Below are 19,736 nucleotides of genomic sequence, written 5' to 3'. Positions count from 1 at the left end.
TATTTCCTTCCTTGACCACCTGTGAACAATGGCTGTAACAACCTATCCACCTGTCCCATCTTGGTAGCCTTTTCTCTGTAGATGAAATCTCAGGAAGTGAACTAGCAACTTATATCCTTGATCAATCACAGCCAGCCTCAAAGTCAGTTGCCTTAAGTATGTTATCACCAAACATGCACACACATTCTCACTTCTACCTGGCCCCACCAATGTGAGGCTCACAGATTATTAATTTGAAGAGTCATTCTTTCTTTAAAAAAATGGGCATAATATTTTCTATGTTCTGCTTCTAATGAGCTATGAGGGAGAAGTATTTGCAACCTCTTCACTTAATTATACCTGTCCATTTAGATTGAAATTGTCCAATTGTTTAACTTACACTTTCTAAACCTTCCTGCTGCGCCTTGCTTTTTGATACTGAAGATTTCTAGTCTCCTGTTCACACTCAAGCAACTCTGCCCCATCTTTCAGTGGTTAAAAACAGCAACAAAATAGTGATTTATTAATTCATTTTCTGTCTTCAGCCACCATCTCCTACACTTTTAATTATTAGTTCAGCCCTCATTTGCCCTTAAAATTAACAACTGAATTGTCACTAGATGTCAACAACTCCCTTAGTTCAACTTGACTTATTATTCTCTCCACTAGTTAGAAGAAAACCAGTATTGCCTTCCTTCTTGTGGGTTCCCTCATTTGTTTAAGAATTAGATTCCTGAATTATTTCAGCAAACTCCCTTGTGCACACATATTGTCCCACTATAATTCCCAGTCTATGTCTAAACAGAACATTCTGCTATGATTATGTGTATACTCACAGTTCACGATTGTGATTTGGTGCTTGCGACTTCTTTGATGAAGAGGTGTCTATATCAGGGCAAACCTCAAGGATCTGAGCATCTGAGCCAAGTGCGACATGCTTATATGTATTTTGCCTTTTGTTTTCCAATAGACACTGCTTATTGTGGACTAATGTAGTTTGTATGCCATTGTCATTCACAAAGTTTGGCTGTCTCAGGGTGCTATCTGGATATATTCCTGTGCTAGACTGGAAAACTTGAGCTTGAGTCTTCTGATTTTCTACAAAAATAAATAGCAAACAATGTAATACATCATTAACAATGCTCATTGATGTAGTTTTTTTAAAAACAATTTAATAAGTAAAATTAGTACTTGAATAGGGCTTGATTTTCCATGTTTGTGCCTTACCCATTGGCTGCTCATATTGGGCTTTTATGAAAGTGCCATTAAAATGTACGGATAGAAAATACTAAGCTCTATGGCTAGTCATTGCCCAAAACGTGTAACAGAAATGCCAACTCTCCCAAGAGATGGGATTTCTCTGTAAAATTAAGCCTATCTTGCGAGAGGGCTCTGAGGTCTCCAGGTTTATCATAGGCTGCTACGCCTTTGGGGAACATGTTTTCTACTCACACAAGTATGAATAATTGCTTTCTGAAAGGAGACTTAGAAAATATTTATTTAACTTCTGGAGGTTTTAACTTGAACAAACTACATTTTTCTTTTGATTATTGCTCAGGGAGCCGGGTTGTACCTGGATTGCTGACTCTGTCTGCCGATCGGCGACATGGTTACGGATAGCAACTCTGCAAAGCTCCAAAACATCACTCACCACTTTTAAAGAGGTAAATATCCCACTATTGTTAAAGGCACAACACACACTAATCATGTAAACAATTGTAACAGTACAATTACTGAATAGTTTAAAAATTTTCCTGCAGCCAACTTTTGCATAAAATATGCATAATATGAAAGCACACGTTACATTAAGATTAAGTAAATCATAAATGATAGAATATTTTATGAGATTGATTCATCACTTATAAATCATTTTAGAAGTTATAAATAAACAATCTAATAACATTTTCTATTATTATTGCCTTTACTTAATCTGAATGTAACCTGTGCTACAACTCCACTTATATAATTTAAAATGGTAGAACATAAAATATAATTTTCTTTTCAAAATATTCATCTGAATGCAAAAATAATTATCTTCACGTTCAGGTGATTAAATGCTGAAACATGGTCATGCCATTGATATTTCTATCTGCTTACATGAGGTTCTGTTACTAGGATGGTTCATGTTGCTGGGCTGGAACACCACTAATGGCAATTCAGTTAACTGACTCATGATACAGAGACCCAATCGCACTGGAGACCTAGCTTGTCCTGAGTCTTGATGTTATAATCAGGTCTCCATTTACAACTATATGTGATTTTATATTTGATACTTCTACAGGTCTCGTGATGGGAAAGTGACATCTGTACCTTAATTTCCTGTGTTTACATTGTAAAATCTAATGCTGTTTCCTAGCAATAGAATCAAAAGTTCACAAAAATCTGTGACTACAAATCGGCTGACAGGATAAAAGAGACAGCTTTAGAAATGTTAATCTAGGGAGCCAATGCACAGAGTTCAAGCTTGGATGATCAAAATGACAAAACTAACAATATTAAAAGCATGGAACGAGATTTCCTCACTAATGAGAAGATCAAGGATCTTTGAACATTGCACTCTGGAGCCTGCATTTTTGTGCAGACAGAGAGGCTCTCATTCTTTGCAAAAATGTTTCCAGAGGCCTGAATCCAGAAATGCTGCACTTGAATCCGACCCCCATAATTTTCACAGGGCGGCAGGGAGTGGCAACGGGCCAAGTCAAGCTTTGCACATCCGTGGTTCATGGAGGTAGCTGCACCTGTTAAAGTGCAGTTGCCTTCAGTCTTATCAAATTTTCACAAGGAGAGAGATGTGTGCTCATTAGACCTGGTTGGAGAAGGTCTACATTTAACAGAGTTCTTTGGAGAGGTAGCGTATCCTTTTGGAGAGGTAAGGTATCCTTTTGGATATGGTCCTGGGACACCTTTGAGAGAGGTCAGGTGCCCTTTGGGAGAGGTCAGGACACTTTTGAGATTGTTAAAAATGGACATAAAAAGTGGGTAAACTCATTGGAACTGTCAAGCTCATTGGAAATGTTAAAGGGAACTGTCAAGGGAGCTGTCAAGACATTTAAATCTCTTTCCCTTTACATATTTGAAAAAAAAACCTATAATGCAGTGTTGGAAAAAATAGTGCTTCCTATCTCATTCTGTCCGTTGACATAAACCTGAGGATTACCCTTACAGGATTAGTGCTGCATGACTGATTTTGCAACCTATCATTATCACAGTGGGATGCCTGTCAGTTCACAGCTTGACTGACATCTCCAAGTGGGCTCTGATTACAGGTGCTGGTCTTCTAAGGGATCAGAGGAATTTAAATGCAGTGAATGGGTTTTTATCAATGAGTGTTTTTTAAAATAGTGAATTCACCAATAGATACTTAGAACCATTAAGTAAAGCTCTTTAGGTCTGCCCAGGTGGATACTGGGTGAGTTGGCTTGGAGAGTGTTAGGGAAAAGTGTGGTAGGCGGGGTCATGGGTTGGCATGAAGTGCACTAAGTTGGCATGGGAGCTATAAATGGGCAAGGAGTGGGTAGAGGGGCATAGATTGTCATGGAGGATATGAGGGGTCATGAGATGGGTAGAAGGTCATAGGTTGGCATGGAGGGTGTGAGAAGCCATGCAGGGTGGGTAGGGGGTATAGGTTGACATGGGTGGTATGAGAGGCCAATGGGCTGGATGAGGCACATGAGGTTGCATGGGTTGGCATGGATGGGGCATGGGGAAAGTGTGGGGTTGAGGGGGTGAGGGCTATTTTTGATTTTATTCTTCTTTTCATAGTGCTGGAGCACTGAGGTGGGCCTTTACACCCAGCTCAACTCCTCTCCCGGCTGCCCCTGTGCCGCCTCTGAACTGTTTCCAGGGTGGCAGGCCTGATTCCCATTTCACCCCATACCACCCCCAGAATGAAAATCCAATCATCCAGGACACTTTTCTTGGGTTAGCTTTGCAGAGCCGAGAATTGCCCCGATGGCGAAAATTCGCACCTAGATCTGCTTTTATAACCTGCAAGACTGGGTGTATCTTCATAAGACAAGGCTTGAAGCATTTGTAACCATCTTCAACCAGAAGTGCCAAGTGGAGGATCCATCTTGGCCTCCTCCTGGGGTCCCAGTAACACAGATGCCAGCATTCTGCCAATTTGATTCACTTCAGGTGAAATTGAGAAACAGCTGAAGGCACTGGATATACGGCAAAGGTTTGGGGCCCTGACAACATTCCAACAGTAGTACTGAAGGCGTGCCCCAGAACTAGCTGTGCCCCTAGCCAAGCTGTTCCAGTACAGAAATAACACAGGCATCTACCCAGCAATGTGGAAAATTGCCCAGGTATGAACTGTACACAAAAAGCAGGACAAATCCAATTGATTAGCACCCAACAATCTATTCTTGATCATCAGTTAAGTAACGTAAGGGGTCATTAACAGTGCTATCAAGCAGAACTTGCTTGGCAATAGCCTACTTACTGACGCTCAGTTTGTGTTCCAGCAGGGTCACTTAGCACCTGACCTCTTTCCAGCCTTGTTTCAAACATGGACAAAAGAGCTGAACTCCAGAGGTGAGGTGAGATTGACAGCCCTTGACATCAAAGCAGCATGTGACTGAGTGTGGCATCAGGGAGCCCTAGCAAAACTGGTGTCAATGGGACTTGGGGGAAAACTCTCTGCTGGTTGGAGCACAAAGGAAGATGGTTGTGGTTGTTGGAGGTCAGTCATCTCATTTCCAGGACATCATTGCAGGAGTTCCTCAGGGTAGTGTCCTGGGCCCAAATATCTTCAGCTGCTTCATCAATGACCTTCTTTCCATCATAAGTTTAGAAGTGGGGATGTTTGCTGATGATTTTACAATGTTCAGCACCAATCGTGACTCCTCAGTTACTGAAGCAGTCCATGTCCAAATGCAGCAAGATCTGGGCAATATCCAGACTTGGGCTGACAAGTGGCAAGTAACATTCGTGCCACACAAATGCCAGGCAATGACCATCTCCAACAAGAGAGAACCCAACCATTGCCCCTTGACATTCAATGGCATTACCATCACTGAATGCCCCACTATCAACATCGTGGGGGTTACCATTGACCAGAAACAGAACTGGACAAACATGTAAATACTGTGGCTACAAGAGCATATCAAAGACTAGGAATCCTGCGACGATCAACTCACCTCCTTACTCCCCAAAGCCTGTCCACCATATACAAGGCACAAGTCAGGAGTGTGATGGAATATTCTCCACTTGCCTGGATTAGTGCAGCCCCAACAACATTCAAGAAGCTTGACACCATCCAGGTCAAAGCAGCCCACTTGACTGGCACCCTGTCTATAAATATTCACTCCCTCCACCACCAACGCACAGTGGCAGCAGTGTGTACCATCTACAAGATGCATTGTAAGAACTCACCAAGGCTCCTTAGGCAGCTCCTTTCAAACCCATGATCACTACCATCTAGAAGGATAAGGACAGCAGATAGATGGGAACACCACCACCTGTAAGTTCCTCTCCAAGCCACTCACCACCCTGACTTGGAAATATATCGACGTTCTTTCATTGTCGCTGGTTCAAAATCCTGGAACTCCCTCCCCTACAGCACTGTGGGTCTACTTACATCACATAGACTGCAGCAGTTCAAGAAGGCAGCTCGCCACCACCTTCTCAAGGACAATTAAGGATGGGCAATAAATGTTGGCCTAGCCAGTGACATCCATATCCCATGAATGAATAAAAAAAATATAAATACTGTGGTTACAAGTGCAGATCAGAGGTTGGGAATTCTGCAAAGAGTAACTCAACTCCTGACTCCCCAAGGCCTGTCCACCATATTCAAGGCACAAGTCAGGAGTGTGATGGAATACTCTCCACTTGCTTGGATGAGTGCAGCTCCAACAATACTCAAGAAGTTCAACACCATCCAGGACAAAGCAGCCCACTTGACTGGCATCCCATCAACCATCTTAAACATTCACTCATTTTGCCATTAACGTACAGTGGTAGCAGTGGGTAGCATCTACAAGATGCACTGCAGTAACTCACCAAGGCCCCTTAGACAGCACCTTTCAACCCCACGACCTCTACCACCTAGAGGGACAAGGGCAGCATATACATGGGAACATCACCACATGCAAGTTCCCCCCCAAGTCACACACCACCCTGACTTGGAACTATATTGCCAATCCTTCACTGTCACTGGGTCAAAATCCTGGAACTCCCTTCTTAAAAGCACTGTGGGTGTCCCTACATTACATAGACTGCAGTGGTTTAAGAAGGCAGCTTACCACCACCTTCCCAAGGGCAATGGGATGGGCAAAAAATGCTGGCCTAGCCAGTAGTGCCCATATCCCATGAATGAATAAAAAAATAACCTGTAAGAGATTAAACAAGCCATTAGTGAGCTTTATAAACCAACTGCGAATCTACATTGGTTTGTTTGAAAAAAAAAAATTCATAATTATTATACAAAATCTCTTGAGTTTTAAGAGTTTTTTTCCCCTGATTTAAGAGATGATAGTATTGGCATTACTGCTGTAGCTGACAGCAAATTTGAGTGAACTCAGAAAATGACCCCAAAATTGCATTGATGGAGTGGAATTTTGCTAAATGCTGTGATAGGAAGACAAAGGTTCACTTCCACAATTCAACAGGCAGCAGGGCTCAGTTCTGAGGTGTGCCATCATGGGGAGCCAAACAGCAAGCAAAAGCCAGAATCCTCTCACGGGAAGAGTCAGCATCCTAAATGGCTTTTGCACAATTTTTGATGATCAGCCATATAGCTATATTGTTATAAGTCCAGAAAAAGGCTTTGGAGCACATCTTTATCAGCCAAAGACTGTACATAACTTAGGCTTATTATTGCAAAGGGACTGGCAAAGTTTAAAAAAAGAAAAATATAATAGTGTCCCTCAGTCAGTGACCTGAACACAACTCTTACAATCATACTAATCACCTCTGGTAAATTTGTCCCAGGCCACCAGAATGGAAGCTTATCATCTCCCACATGATTTACTAAAACTGCTTTATTCATTGAAGAACATTTTTTTGATTAATATAATTTCAGATAGGAGCTGAAACTTCCTTCTGGGCTCTGTTTTTTTTATTGTGGCCCAGAATTCTGCTTCCATACATTATTGAACAAGATGAGAGAGTGTCCAGCAACAAGGAAATTGCTGGAGTGGATTAGCAATTACATTGTGATCCATTAATAACTGTATCGGGGAAATACTTGAATTAGCATGCTTTTTTTAAAACCTATGTCTGAACATAATGTTGCTGTTTGGCTTTGCTCACGGGAGTCACATTCCATTAAAAGGAGGTTACGTTAAAACATTTTCCACAAAAAAAAACTTTACAGAATGTATTACTCTAATCCAAATTTGTAAATATTGAATTATATTTAATTTCACATCCCAAAGAAATTTATGTTGAAAATGCTTGCATTCCTTCTAGCATATATGCTTCTTTGCATGAGTGTGCTGAACAGCAGGAAGGACTCAGAATTAAGAATTCTAAAACTTTAATAACAAGTAACTTTTCAAAATTTAATTTCATTGAGGTGAGGGATGTTAATGCTGGTGAATAGAACTCTATCAGACATTCATTGCCTCTATTCAGTAAATCCCTCTCCTCTGCCACAACAGTTTACCTTAGCCCAACTTCAAAGAAGTACCATTTGCTCCACCAATATGATATTTTACAAACCTCCTCCACCAGCCAGCTCTTATTAAGGTGGAAATATGTGCTCATCTAACTGAGAACAGATTGAAGCATCTGTGCTTGCTTTGCAGAGTGCCAACATTGTAAGTATTCATTTTGAAAACTATTTACTATTCTCTTCTAGAATCATAGGGTGGAATTCTCCCATCCTGCCCACGGCAGGTTTCGTGGAGGGTGGGAGCGGAGAATCCAGTGGGAGGCAAAAATTTGTAAAACCAGGTTGCAATTCTCCCGACTGTGTTTTCATGGCTGGTCGGTTATCCCGCCGACGAGTGCTATGAACACAATTTGCATTCACTAGCCTGTCATGAATGCTCATTAAAACAGCTGCTCGCTGGAATTTTGCCAAGCTTTCCAATCTTGTGATAAACCAGCAGGAAATTACCTCAGTGTCAAACCCATTTGAAAAGGGGTAGCATGCACAAGTCGGACCTCAGTTCGCTGCTAACTTCGAGGTGAGTGGAACATACTTGCCATAGTGCTGTGCCGGTCTTGTTGCAATGAACGCCACTCTGCTGGGGCTATAGGGTTGGACTGTTCCTTTGCTTTGCTTTCATTGTACCAAGAAACACCACTGTGCTGTGGTACTCATGCAGGCCTCCACTTTCAGAGACTAGCACTTCAACCGGGGGTGGGCTGTGAAGCGAGGGGTAGGACTGACAAGCACAAGGAGGGCAATGGGGAGGGAAGGCTGTGGAATAGCAGTCAGGGGGAAGGGTGAACATGAGGGAGGCCTTTCTGGGGTCACCCTCTAACCTCTTGTTGCTGCTGGAGTGAGCAGGAGTCTGCTTAGAAAGAAAGGAGGAAGACATCCTTGAGACGAAAGCCACTTAAAGCCAAAGGCTTCATTAGGGCTATTCAGAACTCAGTGGCTTCTCACCACAGTCACTGCATCTCAAGAGCCAACACATAGGGAATGTAGAATTTGGGAATGCAGGCAATAGTGAGGGAGATACAACTGTATCAGATATGACATTCCATCAATGAAGGCCTCTCATGTGTTTAGCAGATTTGACATTCCTAATGGGCCAATGGGCATCCACTCATTGACTATGAGCAACTGATTGGCCATTAATATGCTACATCAGCGACTGGAGCACAGAGCTAGGTTGAGTCAATCATCTCAATTAAACTTTAGCATCCCATGCAGAGTTCAAGATGTTACATATCTGCGATGCCATCTTGGTCACCTCGATGTGAGTGCTAGCGTCTCAGGGACAAGACATCAGCCACCATGCAAGTAGGTCAGGAAAAACTATGGACCCTAACAGTCTCCAAACGTGTCATCCTCTGAGCTTCATTTTCTTGCCCCTTGAATCATTAATGTCTTCAACGTATCCTCTCAGAGAGAAGGCAAAAGCTGGCATGGATCCAGGTCTCAATCAAAAACAAAAACAGAATTACCTGGAAAAACTCAGCAGGTCTGGCAGCATCGGCGGAGAAGAAAAGAGTTGACGTTTCGAGTCCTCATGACCCTTCGACAGAACTTGCGTTCGAGTCCAAGAAAGAGTTGAAATATAAGCTGGTTTAAGGTGTGTGTGTGGGGGGCGGAGAGATAGAGAGACAAAGAGGTGGAGGGGGGGGTGGGGGTGTGTGGTTGTAGGGACAAACAAGCAGTGATAGAAGCAGATCATCAAAAGATGTCAACGACAATAGTACAATAGAACACATAGGTGTTAAAATTAAAGTTGGTGATATTATCTAAACGAATGTGCTAATTAAGAATGGATGGTAGGGCACTCAAGGTATAGCTCTAGTGGGTTTTTTTTTTAAATTTTTTTTATATATAATGGAAGTAGGTGGGAAAAGGAAAATCTTTATAATTTATTGGAAAAAAAAAAGGGAAGGGGGAAACAGAAAGGGGGTGGGGATGGGGGAGGGAGCTTACGACCTAAAGTTGTTGAATTCAATATTCAGTCCAGAAGGCTGTAAAGTCCCTAGTCGGAAGATGAGGTGTTGTTCCTCCAGTTTGCGTTGGGCTTCACTGGAACAATGTAGACTGTCCACCAATATCCATTACAAACCCACCGACTCCCACAGCTATCTCGATTACAGCTCCTCACACCCTGCTTCCTGTAAGGACTCCATCCCATTCTCTCAATTCCTTCGCCTCCGTCGCATCTGTTCCGATGATGCTACATTCAAAAACAGTTCCTCTGACATGTCCTCCTTCTTCCTTAACCGAGGTTTTCCACCCACGGTCGTTGACAGGGCCCTCAACCGTGTCCGGCCCATCTCCCGCGCATCCGCCCTCACGCCTTCTCTTCCCTCCCAGAAACATGATAGGGTCCCCCTTGTCCTCACTTATCACCCCACCAGCCTCCGCATTCAAAGGATCATCCTCCGCCATTTCCGCCAACTCCAGCATGATGCCACCACCAAACACATCTTCCCTTCACCCCCCTTATCGGCATTCCGTAGGGATCGCTCCCTCCGGGACACCCTGGTCCACTCCTCCATCACCCCCTACTCCTCAACCCCCTCCTATGGCACCACCCCATGCCCACGCAAAAAATGCAACACCTGCCCCTTCACTTCCTCTCTCCTCACCGTCCAAGGACCCAAACACTCCTTTCAAGTGAAGCAGCATTTCACTTGCATTTCCCCCAACTTAGTCTACTGCATCCGTTGCTCCCAATGTGGTCTCCTCTACATTGGAGAGACCAAACGTAAACTGGGCGACCGCTTTGCAGAACACCTGCGGTCTGTCCGCAAGAATGACCCAAACCTCCCTGTCGCTTGCCATTTCAACACTCCACCCTGCTCTCTTGCCCACATGTCTGTCCTTGGCTTGCTGCATTGTTCCAGTGAAGCCCAACGCAAACTGGAGGAACAACACCTCATCTTCCGACTAGGGACTTTACAGCCTTCTGGACTGAATATTGAATTCAACAACTTTAGGTCGTGAGCTCCCTCCCCCATCCCCACCCCCTTTCTGTTTCCCCCTTCCCTTTTTTTTTCCAATAAATTATAAAGATTTTCCTTTTCCCACCTATTTCCATTATATATAAAAAAAAATTAAAAAAAAAAACCCACTAGAGCTATACCTTGAGTGCCCTACCATCCATTCTTAATTAGCACATTCGTTTAGATAATATCACCAACTTTAATTTTAACACCTATGTGTTCTATTGTACTATTGTCGTTGACATCTTTTGATGATCTGCTTCTATCACTGCTTGTTTGTCCCTACAACCACACACCCCCACCCCCCCCTCCACCTCTTTGTCTCTCTATCTCTCCGCCCCCCACACACACACCTTAAACCAGCTTATATTTCAACTCTTTCTTGGACTCGAACGCAAGTTCTGTCGAAGGGTCATGAGGACTCGAAACGTCAACTCTTTTCTTCTCCGCCGATGCTGCCAGACCTGCTGAGTTTTTCCAGGTAATTCTGTTTTTGTCCAGGTCTCAATGTTGCCTTTGTCAGGGTCCTAATGCAACGGAGGATGCAAAAGAGGGAGAAGCTACTCTGCATTCAGCTCTAGCAGGAGGGACATGGTCAAGCAGAGCCAGAGCATGAACAGGAAGGTCAGGAGGAGAGACCCAGATAATTGGGGTGACTTGCCAGACCTAGGGTTTATTGTAGAAGAGTCTCCTATTTACAAATGAGTGAGAGGCAATGCCGTGTAAGTCTGCACTTGTCCCAAGCTCTGGTACATCACATATGCCACATTCCTTGGGAAGACCAGATGCCACGTGGAGTTGGAGGGTATCCTCTGCCAGTGGGAGAATATTGTCCATAGAATCAGCACAGAAAGAGGCCATTCGGCCCATCATACCTGGGTTTGTATCAGTATCAAATGCTGCTAATCAGATAATATGTTCAACAGATTAGCTAGGGCACTACATTACCCCTTCTTTCACATCTGGGACCTGTGTTCAAGTCCCCTGCAAACTGATGCATTATTGTCTCCTTTCATTGTTTCTAAGATCGTAAGTTTAGAAAGTCTTAATCTAGCTCCAGTGAGTGTGAGCCTGCATCTGAGCTCTTCCCATAAATTGACGCTGCTTAGACAATCTTACTCCAATACAAGAACTTAAGAACACAACAACATAAGAAATAGGAACAGGAGAAGACCATACATCCCATTGGGCCTGGTCCTTCATTCAATATATGCATGGCTGATCTTTAGCTTCAACTGTACTTTTCCACCCATCCCTATATTCCTTGATTTCCTGAGAGTCCAAAAATCTGCCTATCTCAGCCTTAAATATATTCAGCAATGGAGCATCCACAACCCATTGCAGTAGAGAATTCCAAATGTTTACAACATTTTGAGTGAAAAAAATTTCTGCTCATCTCAATCCTAAATGATCGGCTCCTTATCCTGAAAATGTGCCCCCTTCCCCTAGATTCCCCAGCCAGGGGAAACAATTTTTTCAGTATCTACCCTGTCAAGCCGCTTCATAATCTTGAATGTTTCAATGAGATCATCTCTCATCAATCTAAACTCCAGAGAATATAGATCGAATTCACTCAGCAATCCTCTCATCCCAGGGACCATTCTAGCGAACATTCACTGTACTGGCTCCAACGCAAGTATATACTTCTTTAAATATGAAGACCAAAATTGCACACAGTAGTCTAGGTGCGGTCTCACAAAGACCTGAATATCTGTAGCAAGACTTCTTGTACTCCAACCCTCTCGCAATAAAGCCCAACCATACCAAGAGCTTTCCTAATTGCTTGCCGTAACTGCATGTTAACTTTCTGCGTTCCTTGTATGAGCACACCCAAGTCTCTCTGAGCATCAACATTCCATGCCTTTTAAAAAATATTCTGCTTTTCTGTTCTTACAACTGAAGTGAATAACCTCAAATTTCCCCACATTATCCTCTACCTGCCACCTTGTTGCCCACTCACTTAACCTGCCTATGTCACTTTTCAGCCTCTCTGTGTCCTCCTCACAGCTTTGTATCATGAGCAAACTTAAATACAATACATTACATGGCTGGAATTTTCCGCTTCCCTTGGCGGTGGGCACGTTTGGCAACGTGACTGGACAATATGGCAAGAAGGCCAAAAATTCATTTTACAACATCGTGAAACCAGTTTGCAATCGTCCGCTCTGCCTGTCAATGGTGGGCCGTGTTTCCCACTATCCAACGTTGGGAATTTAATTTTAATGAATTTGCATCTCATCATTGTGCCCGCACGCAGTAATCACCCTCCCCCAAACGTCAAATTTACTTCTCACATCGGAGTGACTTCAGAACGGTGTGATTCATAGACTGTCTTTAAAAGGCGTGCACCTGGTGAGCTGAACTTCAAGGGGAACTCAGAGGTGAATGCACATACACTTGTGCAGCGCTCGTGAGGATTGCACATAGGACATCAAGGAAGAGGCGCCGCACATTCGGTGGGGCCACAGACAAGTCACGGTTTCCCAGCTGGCTTTCAGGGCAAGAGCTCCAATGTGGGTGGGGCCAGTGGTGGGGGGACTAGTGCAGCACAGCCTGAAGGAAGTACACAAGCACATGCCAGGTGACGGGCGGTGGGGGGGCAGTGGTGGGAAGGTTGAGGGAAGTGGCCACGCATTTGGAAAAGCTTGTCAAAAGTGAGCATTCTTCTGCAGCTGAGATTATTCAGCAGCAGTTCCATTGACATGCTTGGAGTCAGGCCTCTGAAGCTTATCTGCCCACTCAAACAATGCAAAAGCATGAAAGTGCCACCAAATGCTCCAGAACTTTTCACCTCTCGGGCGCAGACTGCAAATTAATGTGTGTTTTAGGGGGCTGCAGAACAATTGGATAACTGGCCACGAAAGGTGGCCATGGTGCAGTCACTGGCAGAGGTTCCCAGAGCCACTTACAATGTCTTTATTCAGGTTTGAATCAGTTTCCCCCATGGTTAAAGCTAACAGTGCAGCCTTGCAGTGCGGGTTAGGAGAATGCCTGTGCCTGAGCTGAGAGCACAGCATGCAGTCCAATGGGCGAAGCTGCCGCCAATCGGTCAAGTGGAGTGGGGTGGAAGTGGGTGGGTTTCGGACAGCCATGAAGTGCACTACACACTGGCCATCCAAGTGGTGGCCAGTTCTGTCTGGCATACGTGAAAGGGCCTGAGATGCTGCTGGAGCCAGAGACTTAATCAAGAGAGGTCCTTAGGACACATGTGCTAACTCGCGTCTCATTCTTTGATCCTGCAGGAGGAGAACATTAACTCTGTTTCTCTCTCCACAGATGCTGTCAGACCTGCTGAGTTTTTCCAGCATCTTCTGTTCTTATTTCAGGTTTCCAGCATCTGAGGCAAGTGTCTCAGTCCAGGGCCTCTTCCCTGTGCAGTGTATAACCTTCAAACCAATGTGATGGTCCGGCTTCACACTCACTGGATATATCAGTGATGCCTGCACCTCGATTGTGTTTGTCATTGCTGCCAGAATGTCATAGGCAGACATCACAGATTTCCGTCATACTCTCTGTGTGCTCTCAGCGCCTTTGAGGTGGGGCTGGTCCCCATCTCTTTAGCATCTGTGTCCAGTGATGGTCTGGTCCTGAAGGGGTCAGGTGCTGAAGGCGGACAAAGCATCGAGTCTGTATGACTGAAGAAGCATCTGAAGAAGCGTTACACTGAGTTGTTTCCAGCATTTTGTGGATATGAAAGATCGGAAGAAATGTTCCATTTTCCAACTTCCAACTGAAGATTTTAAAAATGCCATATTTGCTCATCATTGTCCTCAAGAGTTTTAGAAATTTAGGATACATGTTCACTGTAGCTTGTTAAATATTTTGTTCTGTGCTTGAGAAAAAAGAAAATAAAAACATGGAAGTATGGATCCTGGGCAATATTATTGATAACACAGTGAAGAAATCTTGATGGAAAATGTTATCTTTGTAATTAATATAAAACTTTTGTTTATGTTTCAACTGTTCTACATTAAATGTTTCAGAATAATATGCTACTCACCTTTTTTGAATAATAATACCTTTGCTTTAATGCAGTCATGTTGTTACCTTGGGCTCACTAAGTACAGCTACACAACGCAATGGTGCAGGGGAAATTGGTCTGGTCGTTATATGCTGAGAATCGTAAACAGCCTTTTGAGTGCATTTCCAACATTGCAACTACAGCAGTTTTTCTCTAGGATTAATAGTTTTATATGGTTTCTGAGAATGTTTGAATTCTAGATAGTCTATCTACTTAATATGTTATTATTTCATTGGAAATTTTGTACTTGATCAAAAAGTAAAATTTCTTATAAATTTTCATATTCTTATTGCAGATTATATTTTTTAAGTCTCTTTAAGTGAACCATTTTATAGAAAATGGTTTGATCATAATGGCATGACATGTGCAAGCTATTGTAGTGTGGCTGGCATGCACTTTTGTTTAATGTTTTTTGAGTTCAGGTCATTTAATGCAGCGTACATACTGTACCTGAATAGACAGTGAGCTGAGCACAGCAGGAAGTCGCACCATTCCGGTTGGTAGCAACACAATTATACAACCCCGAATCTTCTGGAAAAGCTTCTGTAATTACCAGTGTGCAAACCTCTTCTATAATAAATAGAAATTTTGAAAAAGTGATTCTGCTGAATATTTCATTCCTGAATCTAAATGGACATAATTACATTTATAAAATGGAAAAAGGAACAATAAAATTGCTGTCAGCCACTTAATACATTATTGCACAACTGTCCCAATTAGAGTCATTTTAATGTAATTGAGTACTTCTGTCATTAACTAGTTGAGTATAGAATCTTCCTTACAGCTATCCCATAATTTCCATGTTCACAATCTGCTGACATTTTCCAGAACAAGTTTCTAGAATGAATATTTTAAATGATTTGTTATCTCCTGGTTTTTCATCAATAATAGTTGAGAGGACCTCTGATGAGGATTCACCTAGAACAATTCAATTTACCATTTTTTCACTGGATTCCATTTATTTTGCGTTAAGGCAGTGGCCCTGATCCTGCCTCTACGTGGCCAAGTTGATTTTATGGGCCATTGGACAGTTAATATGGCAAGAAGTTCTGCCTCCAAGAGCTCATGGCTGACAGCTCTCTAGTCCCAGCAGAACCACCAAGAGCTGTAGCCACTGCTGGGACTGCAGGCAGCCCCTAATGCCAAGGAATCATGGAGCCAGATACCAAGGTGACTCTGGTGTTTCATTAGGGCCAGGCAAGCCCTGGCGAGGGTTGGGGGGGGGGGGGGGGGGGGGGGGTTGGGGGGGGGGGGGGCAGGGCAGGATGGTGTGGGGTGCTGGATTCTGTGGGTTCTGGCAGGCACCACATAGGCAGGTGCAGTGAGGCTCTCTGTTGGGTATAGGGTGCCCGAACAGGAGGTAGCACGCCAACTGCCAACAAGACCACTTGGCCCGGCAACCGCTGCCATTGGTATGATGCCAGTGCCAATTGGAGGATGTCCTTAAGTGGCTGTTAATTGGTCAGTTAAGGGCCTCAATTAGCCTACAGGTGAGCAGGTTGCCCGTGGAGGCAGGTAGGCAATTGGCACTCACTATGTTATGGCACCTAATTTTACACCCCCCCTGCTTGCCAGCCTGCTTCCAAGGCAACGTAAAACACCCCATGGTTGGCCCGCATTTGTCCTTGCTAATGGCTTTTCATTATTTGATGTACCATGCAGTTGAGTAACCTACTGGGTTAGAAATTACTGTGGTTACAGTATTAAACCATTAATTAAGCATTGTCCAAGGTATTCCAGTGAAATTAAGCATGTCCATGAGCCATAACGTTACCGTTTGCTTGCAATGAAGCTTTTATTATAATGACTGATACCAGATTGTTAGATGGAGAATGAAAATCACTCATTATCACCAGTGCCTTTTTAACTATTCTAAACAGCCTTTATATCCTTAAGGTAGCACATGGGAACCATTTCCACATTTTATTTTTGATTTCTCAAACTAATAAAATATAGAAAACAAGGAAAATGTTGTTTCAATGACCAAATACTAGAACAGGGAGATGGTGGTATAGTGGTAATGTCACTGGACTAGTCATCTCAGAGGCCCAGGCTAATGATCTGGAGACACTGACTCAAATTCCATTAGGTTAGCTGATGGAATTTCAATTTAATTAACAAATCTGGAATATAAAACTAGCCATTAGTGATGGTGAAACTATCATTGATTTTGTTAAAAACCCATCTGGTTCACTAATATCCTGTAGGGAAGGAAATCTACCATTCTTACACAGTCTGGCCTCCATGTGACTCCAGACCCTGAGCAATGTGGTTGACATAATTGCCCTCTGAAATGACCTAGCAAGCCACTGAGTATAAGGGCAATTAGGGATGAGCAACAAATGCGGGCCCTGCCAATGGCACCCACATCCCATGAAAGAATAGGAAACACATTACGGATGCAAGGATCTGAGGAAGAAAGAAGCAAATTAAGTAAATGGTCACTCCTTTAGAAGCTTGGGAGAAAATCTCAGAGTTGGATCAATAGCATCTCTTGAACTTGTAGAACATGGTACGATGTCTGATGGATATCACATCTCAAGAAACCTAGTTAAGGCACACTATTAATAAGCATAGCAGACATCTGCTGTAAGTGGACATACAAGAAAGGTAACTCTGCTAAACTTTGCAACTTTTCCTGCTTCCCCATGCAAACCAGAAGAGATGTTAACTGGTGAAACACCAATGTAAATTCATGAATGGATTATTTAGAAACTTGAGAGATACAATCACAAAGTGCTTATGCCTAGCTGTGCTCCCAGCAACCATTCCAATAAAGTATTCACACAATGAATACAAGTCAACCAGCAGGGTGATGCCCATAAATAGCTAAACTAAATTAAATGGCCAACTCCTGCTTCTAAGTCCTATGTTCCTATTACTAAAAGGTTTGTAAATCTGAAACATAAGCAGTAAAAGCAGAAACACCTAATCAGTGTCTGTGTAGGCAACAAACAAATTAGAGGGGGAGATTTTTACTGGCACTAATGGGTAGAAAGAGGGCAGTGGGAAAAAGCTTACCACCCTGCTCCAAATTCATCCAACATGTGTTATGAAAGGGCCAACCACTGAGCATCTGCCAGAGTCAACAGCTAAACCCTTTCGATAAGCAAATTGATGTCCAATAATGTACCAGGGACCTGATTGCCATTTTTAAACACTACTGATGGAGTTCTATTACAACACTAATTATGCCTTTATTAATAACACATAAGCTCAATAACATAAACACATAGCTTCAATGTGATAACTCCATGATTCACTGCATTCCAATCGTAATTTAGCAGTGTGTAATAATAATTGATTACGTGCACTCCTCTGTACTCTCAATAAGGCAATTTTACTCCATGTCCAGCCAGGTGATCATTGTACCATTGACTGTAGATTACTAGCTAATAATTCAATTTAGTAAGAGAAATAAAAATTGCCAAACATATCCCAAGTAGGTACAATCTATTTGTTTTCAATGAATAATGCTAGATACAAAAATAAAACTGCTTACCGGGTACTGCTGTTAAACATGCCTCTGCAGGTTGGACACACAAGTAAAACAAGAAAAAAAGAAGTGTTATTTTTGGGAAATAAGGATCTAAAAACTACTAAAAAGTGACAAAATATTTATACATTGTATTTGTACTTGTGTCAGTAAATTCTGTTAATGTCCTGCTTCCAAACAGCAGTCCTATAACAATTTACATACTAATGAAGTATCATATTATGGAAAACTGGCATTGTATTTATCCCCTCCCATTACTGCTGGCACATAGTTTTTTGTGTTAATTTTTAGTTAATGGCACCGTGTAACTGTTTTACTTAGGAACTGACATGAACTTTTCGATCTTGGTATTTGTTTTTATGGTTTCCAAATGTGTGATCTTGACAGCCTAAAAACTTACAGCATGTTTGGGGTAGTGTTAGCAATTCTCATTGGCCTGGACTTTGCGGTAGAAATAATGGTGAGACTGTCACTGTTCATTGTTATTACTCCATTGAAACTGACAGCAACTTCCGGAGCCCACACAGGCGCAGAATAATGGGGAAATGCAGGATTTGCTGTCAATGATTCTACCCTCCTGCAATGGATGAGCTGTTGAGGAACACCCAGTCTCCAAAGACTGCAATCCCTAATTAATTAGTGAATTGATGGAAACTTCCACTTTTAGGCTGTTAGTCCGGCTCTTGAAAAAGTTACACATTGAATGCGGTGTAATTGGGTTTTTAACAGCATATTAACTTCACAATTGCTGCTAAATACCCTCACTGGCCCTGAGAAGCTAATTTTATATTTGTGGAATATCAAGTTTCTCCGTTATGATAAAAAATTACACATTTTTAAAATAAAAGTTGTTTGAAGTTTGTCTTTATTTTAGCTCTATCTTAATCCAATTATAACCATATATTTCATTATTTAGAATTTAAATTAAGAGCAAAATGGTGCAATGTTTTTAACTTCCTAATTTGCTGTCTGTGAGAATGCTTCAATGCTTATCAATTCAGAGGGCTGGATTTTTGTGGAGTAAGGCCTTTAAAAACTGCGGGGAGACCCAATTCTGGAATTCCCACCTCATTCTCGGCAGTGGCAATTTTTGCTGGCGTAGGATACAAGTGTGGATAGTAAGCCCTCACCCTGCTTTACCGACCTGACTGGCTCCAATGTGGGGGAGCAGGCATCTCAAACTCTACTGCAATTTTTATGCAGTCAAGCCAGCTTCTCAAGGACACATGGTTCACGACCCCTTGGAGGAGTTTAAAAGATCTTACCCATGCCCTCTCCATGTCCCCTCCATGACCACCAATCCTCTGTGCCTACTCACCTGTTATGCACCATAGAACCAATCAGCCATATCATAACAATGGGAAGTCTTGAAATGCACATAAAATAAACAACCATTCAAAAATCTGCTTTGAAAAAAAACTTACTGCTTTTTCAACCTTATAAAAGCATCAGTCAGACAGCACCATTATAGTATCAAGAACAGCAGCTTTACTTTATATCACACCTCTTAATCTTGTCTAAATAAACATACAGACATTGAAAGAAATAGTTTAAAGGAATAATAACTTATTGTAACCTCATAAAAATGTAAATCAATAAAGTTAACACCCTGCTTCCACCTGTGAAAACAGACCTCTGCTGAGCTAA

At 42.5% G+C, this 19,736-nt stretch overlaps 1 protein-coding gene across 8 annotated transcripts in view; it reads right to left on the bottom strand.

Annotated features, from left to right (window-relative positions):
* Positions 1-19,736, bottom strand: part of myot (myotilin) — a 159,150-nt gene that overhangs the window by 105,503 nt on the left and 33,911 nt on the right. For all 8 annotated transcript variants that reach the window (XM_041194024.1, XM_041194023.1, XM_041194018.1 and 5 more), the window contains 3 exons: positions 18,096-18,119; positions 15,044-15,163; positions 816-1,077 (listed from right to left, as the gene is read on the bottom strand). In XM_041194024.1, coding sequence (XP_041049958.1) covers positions 816-1,077; positions 15,044-15,163; positions 18,096-18,119 — 406 coding nt within the window. The remainder of the gene's footprint in view (positions 1-815; positions 1,078-15,043; positions 15,164-18,095; positions 18,120-19,736) is intronic.

Source organism: Carcharodon carcharias, chromosome 8, assembly GCF_017639515.1.
Source record: "Carcharodon carcharias isolate sCarCar2 chromosome 8, sCarCar2.pri, whole genome shotgun sequence".
NCBI lineage: Eukaryota > Metazoa > Chordata > Chondrichthyes > Lamniformes > Lamnidae > Carcharodon > Carcharodon carcharias.
This window is presented reverse-complemented; position numbering and strand designations above follow the sequence as displayed.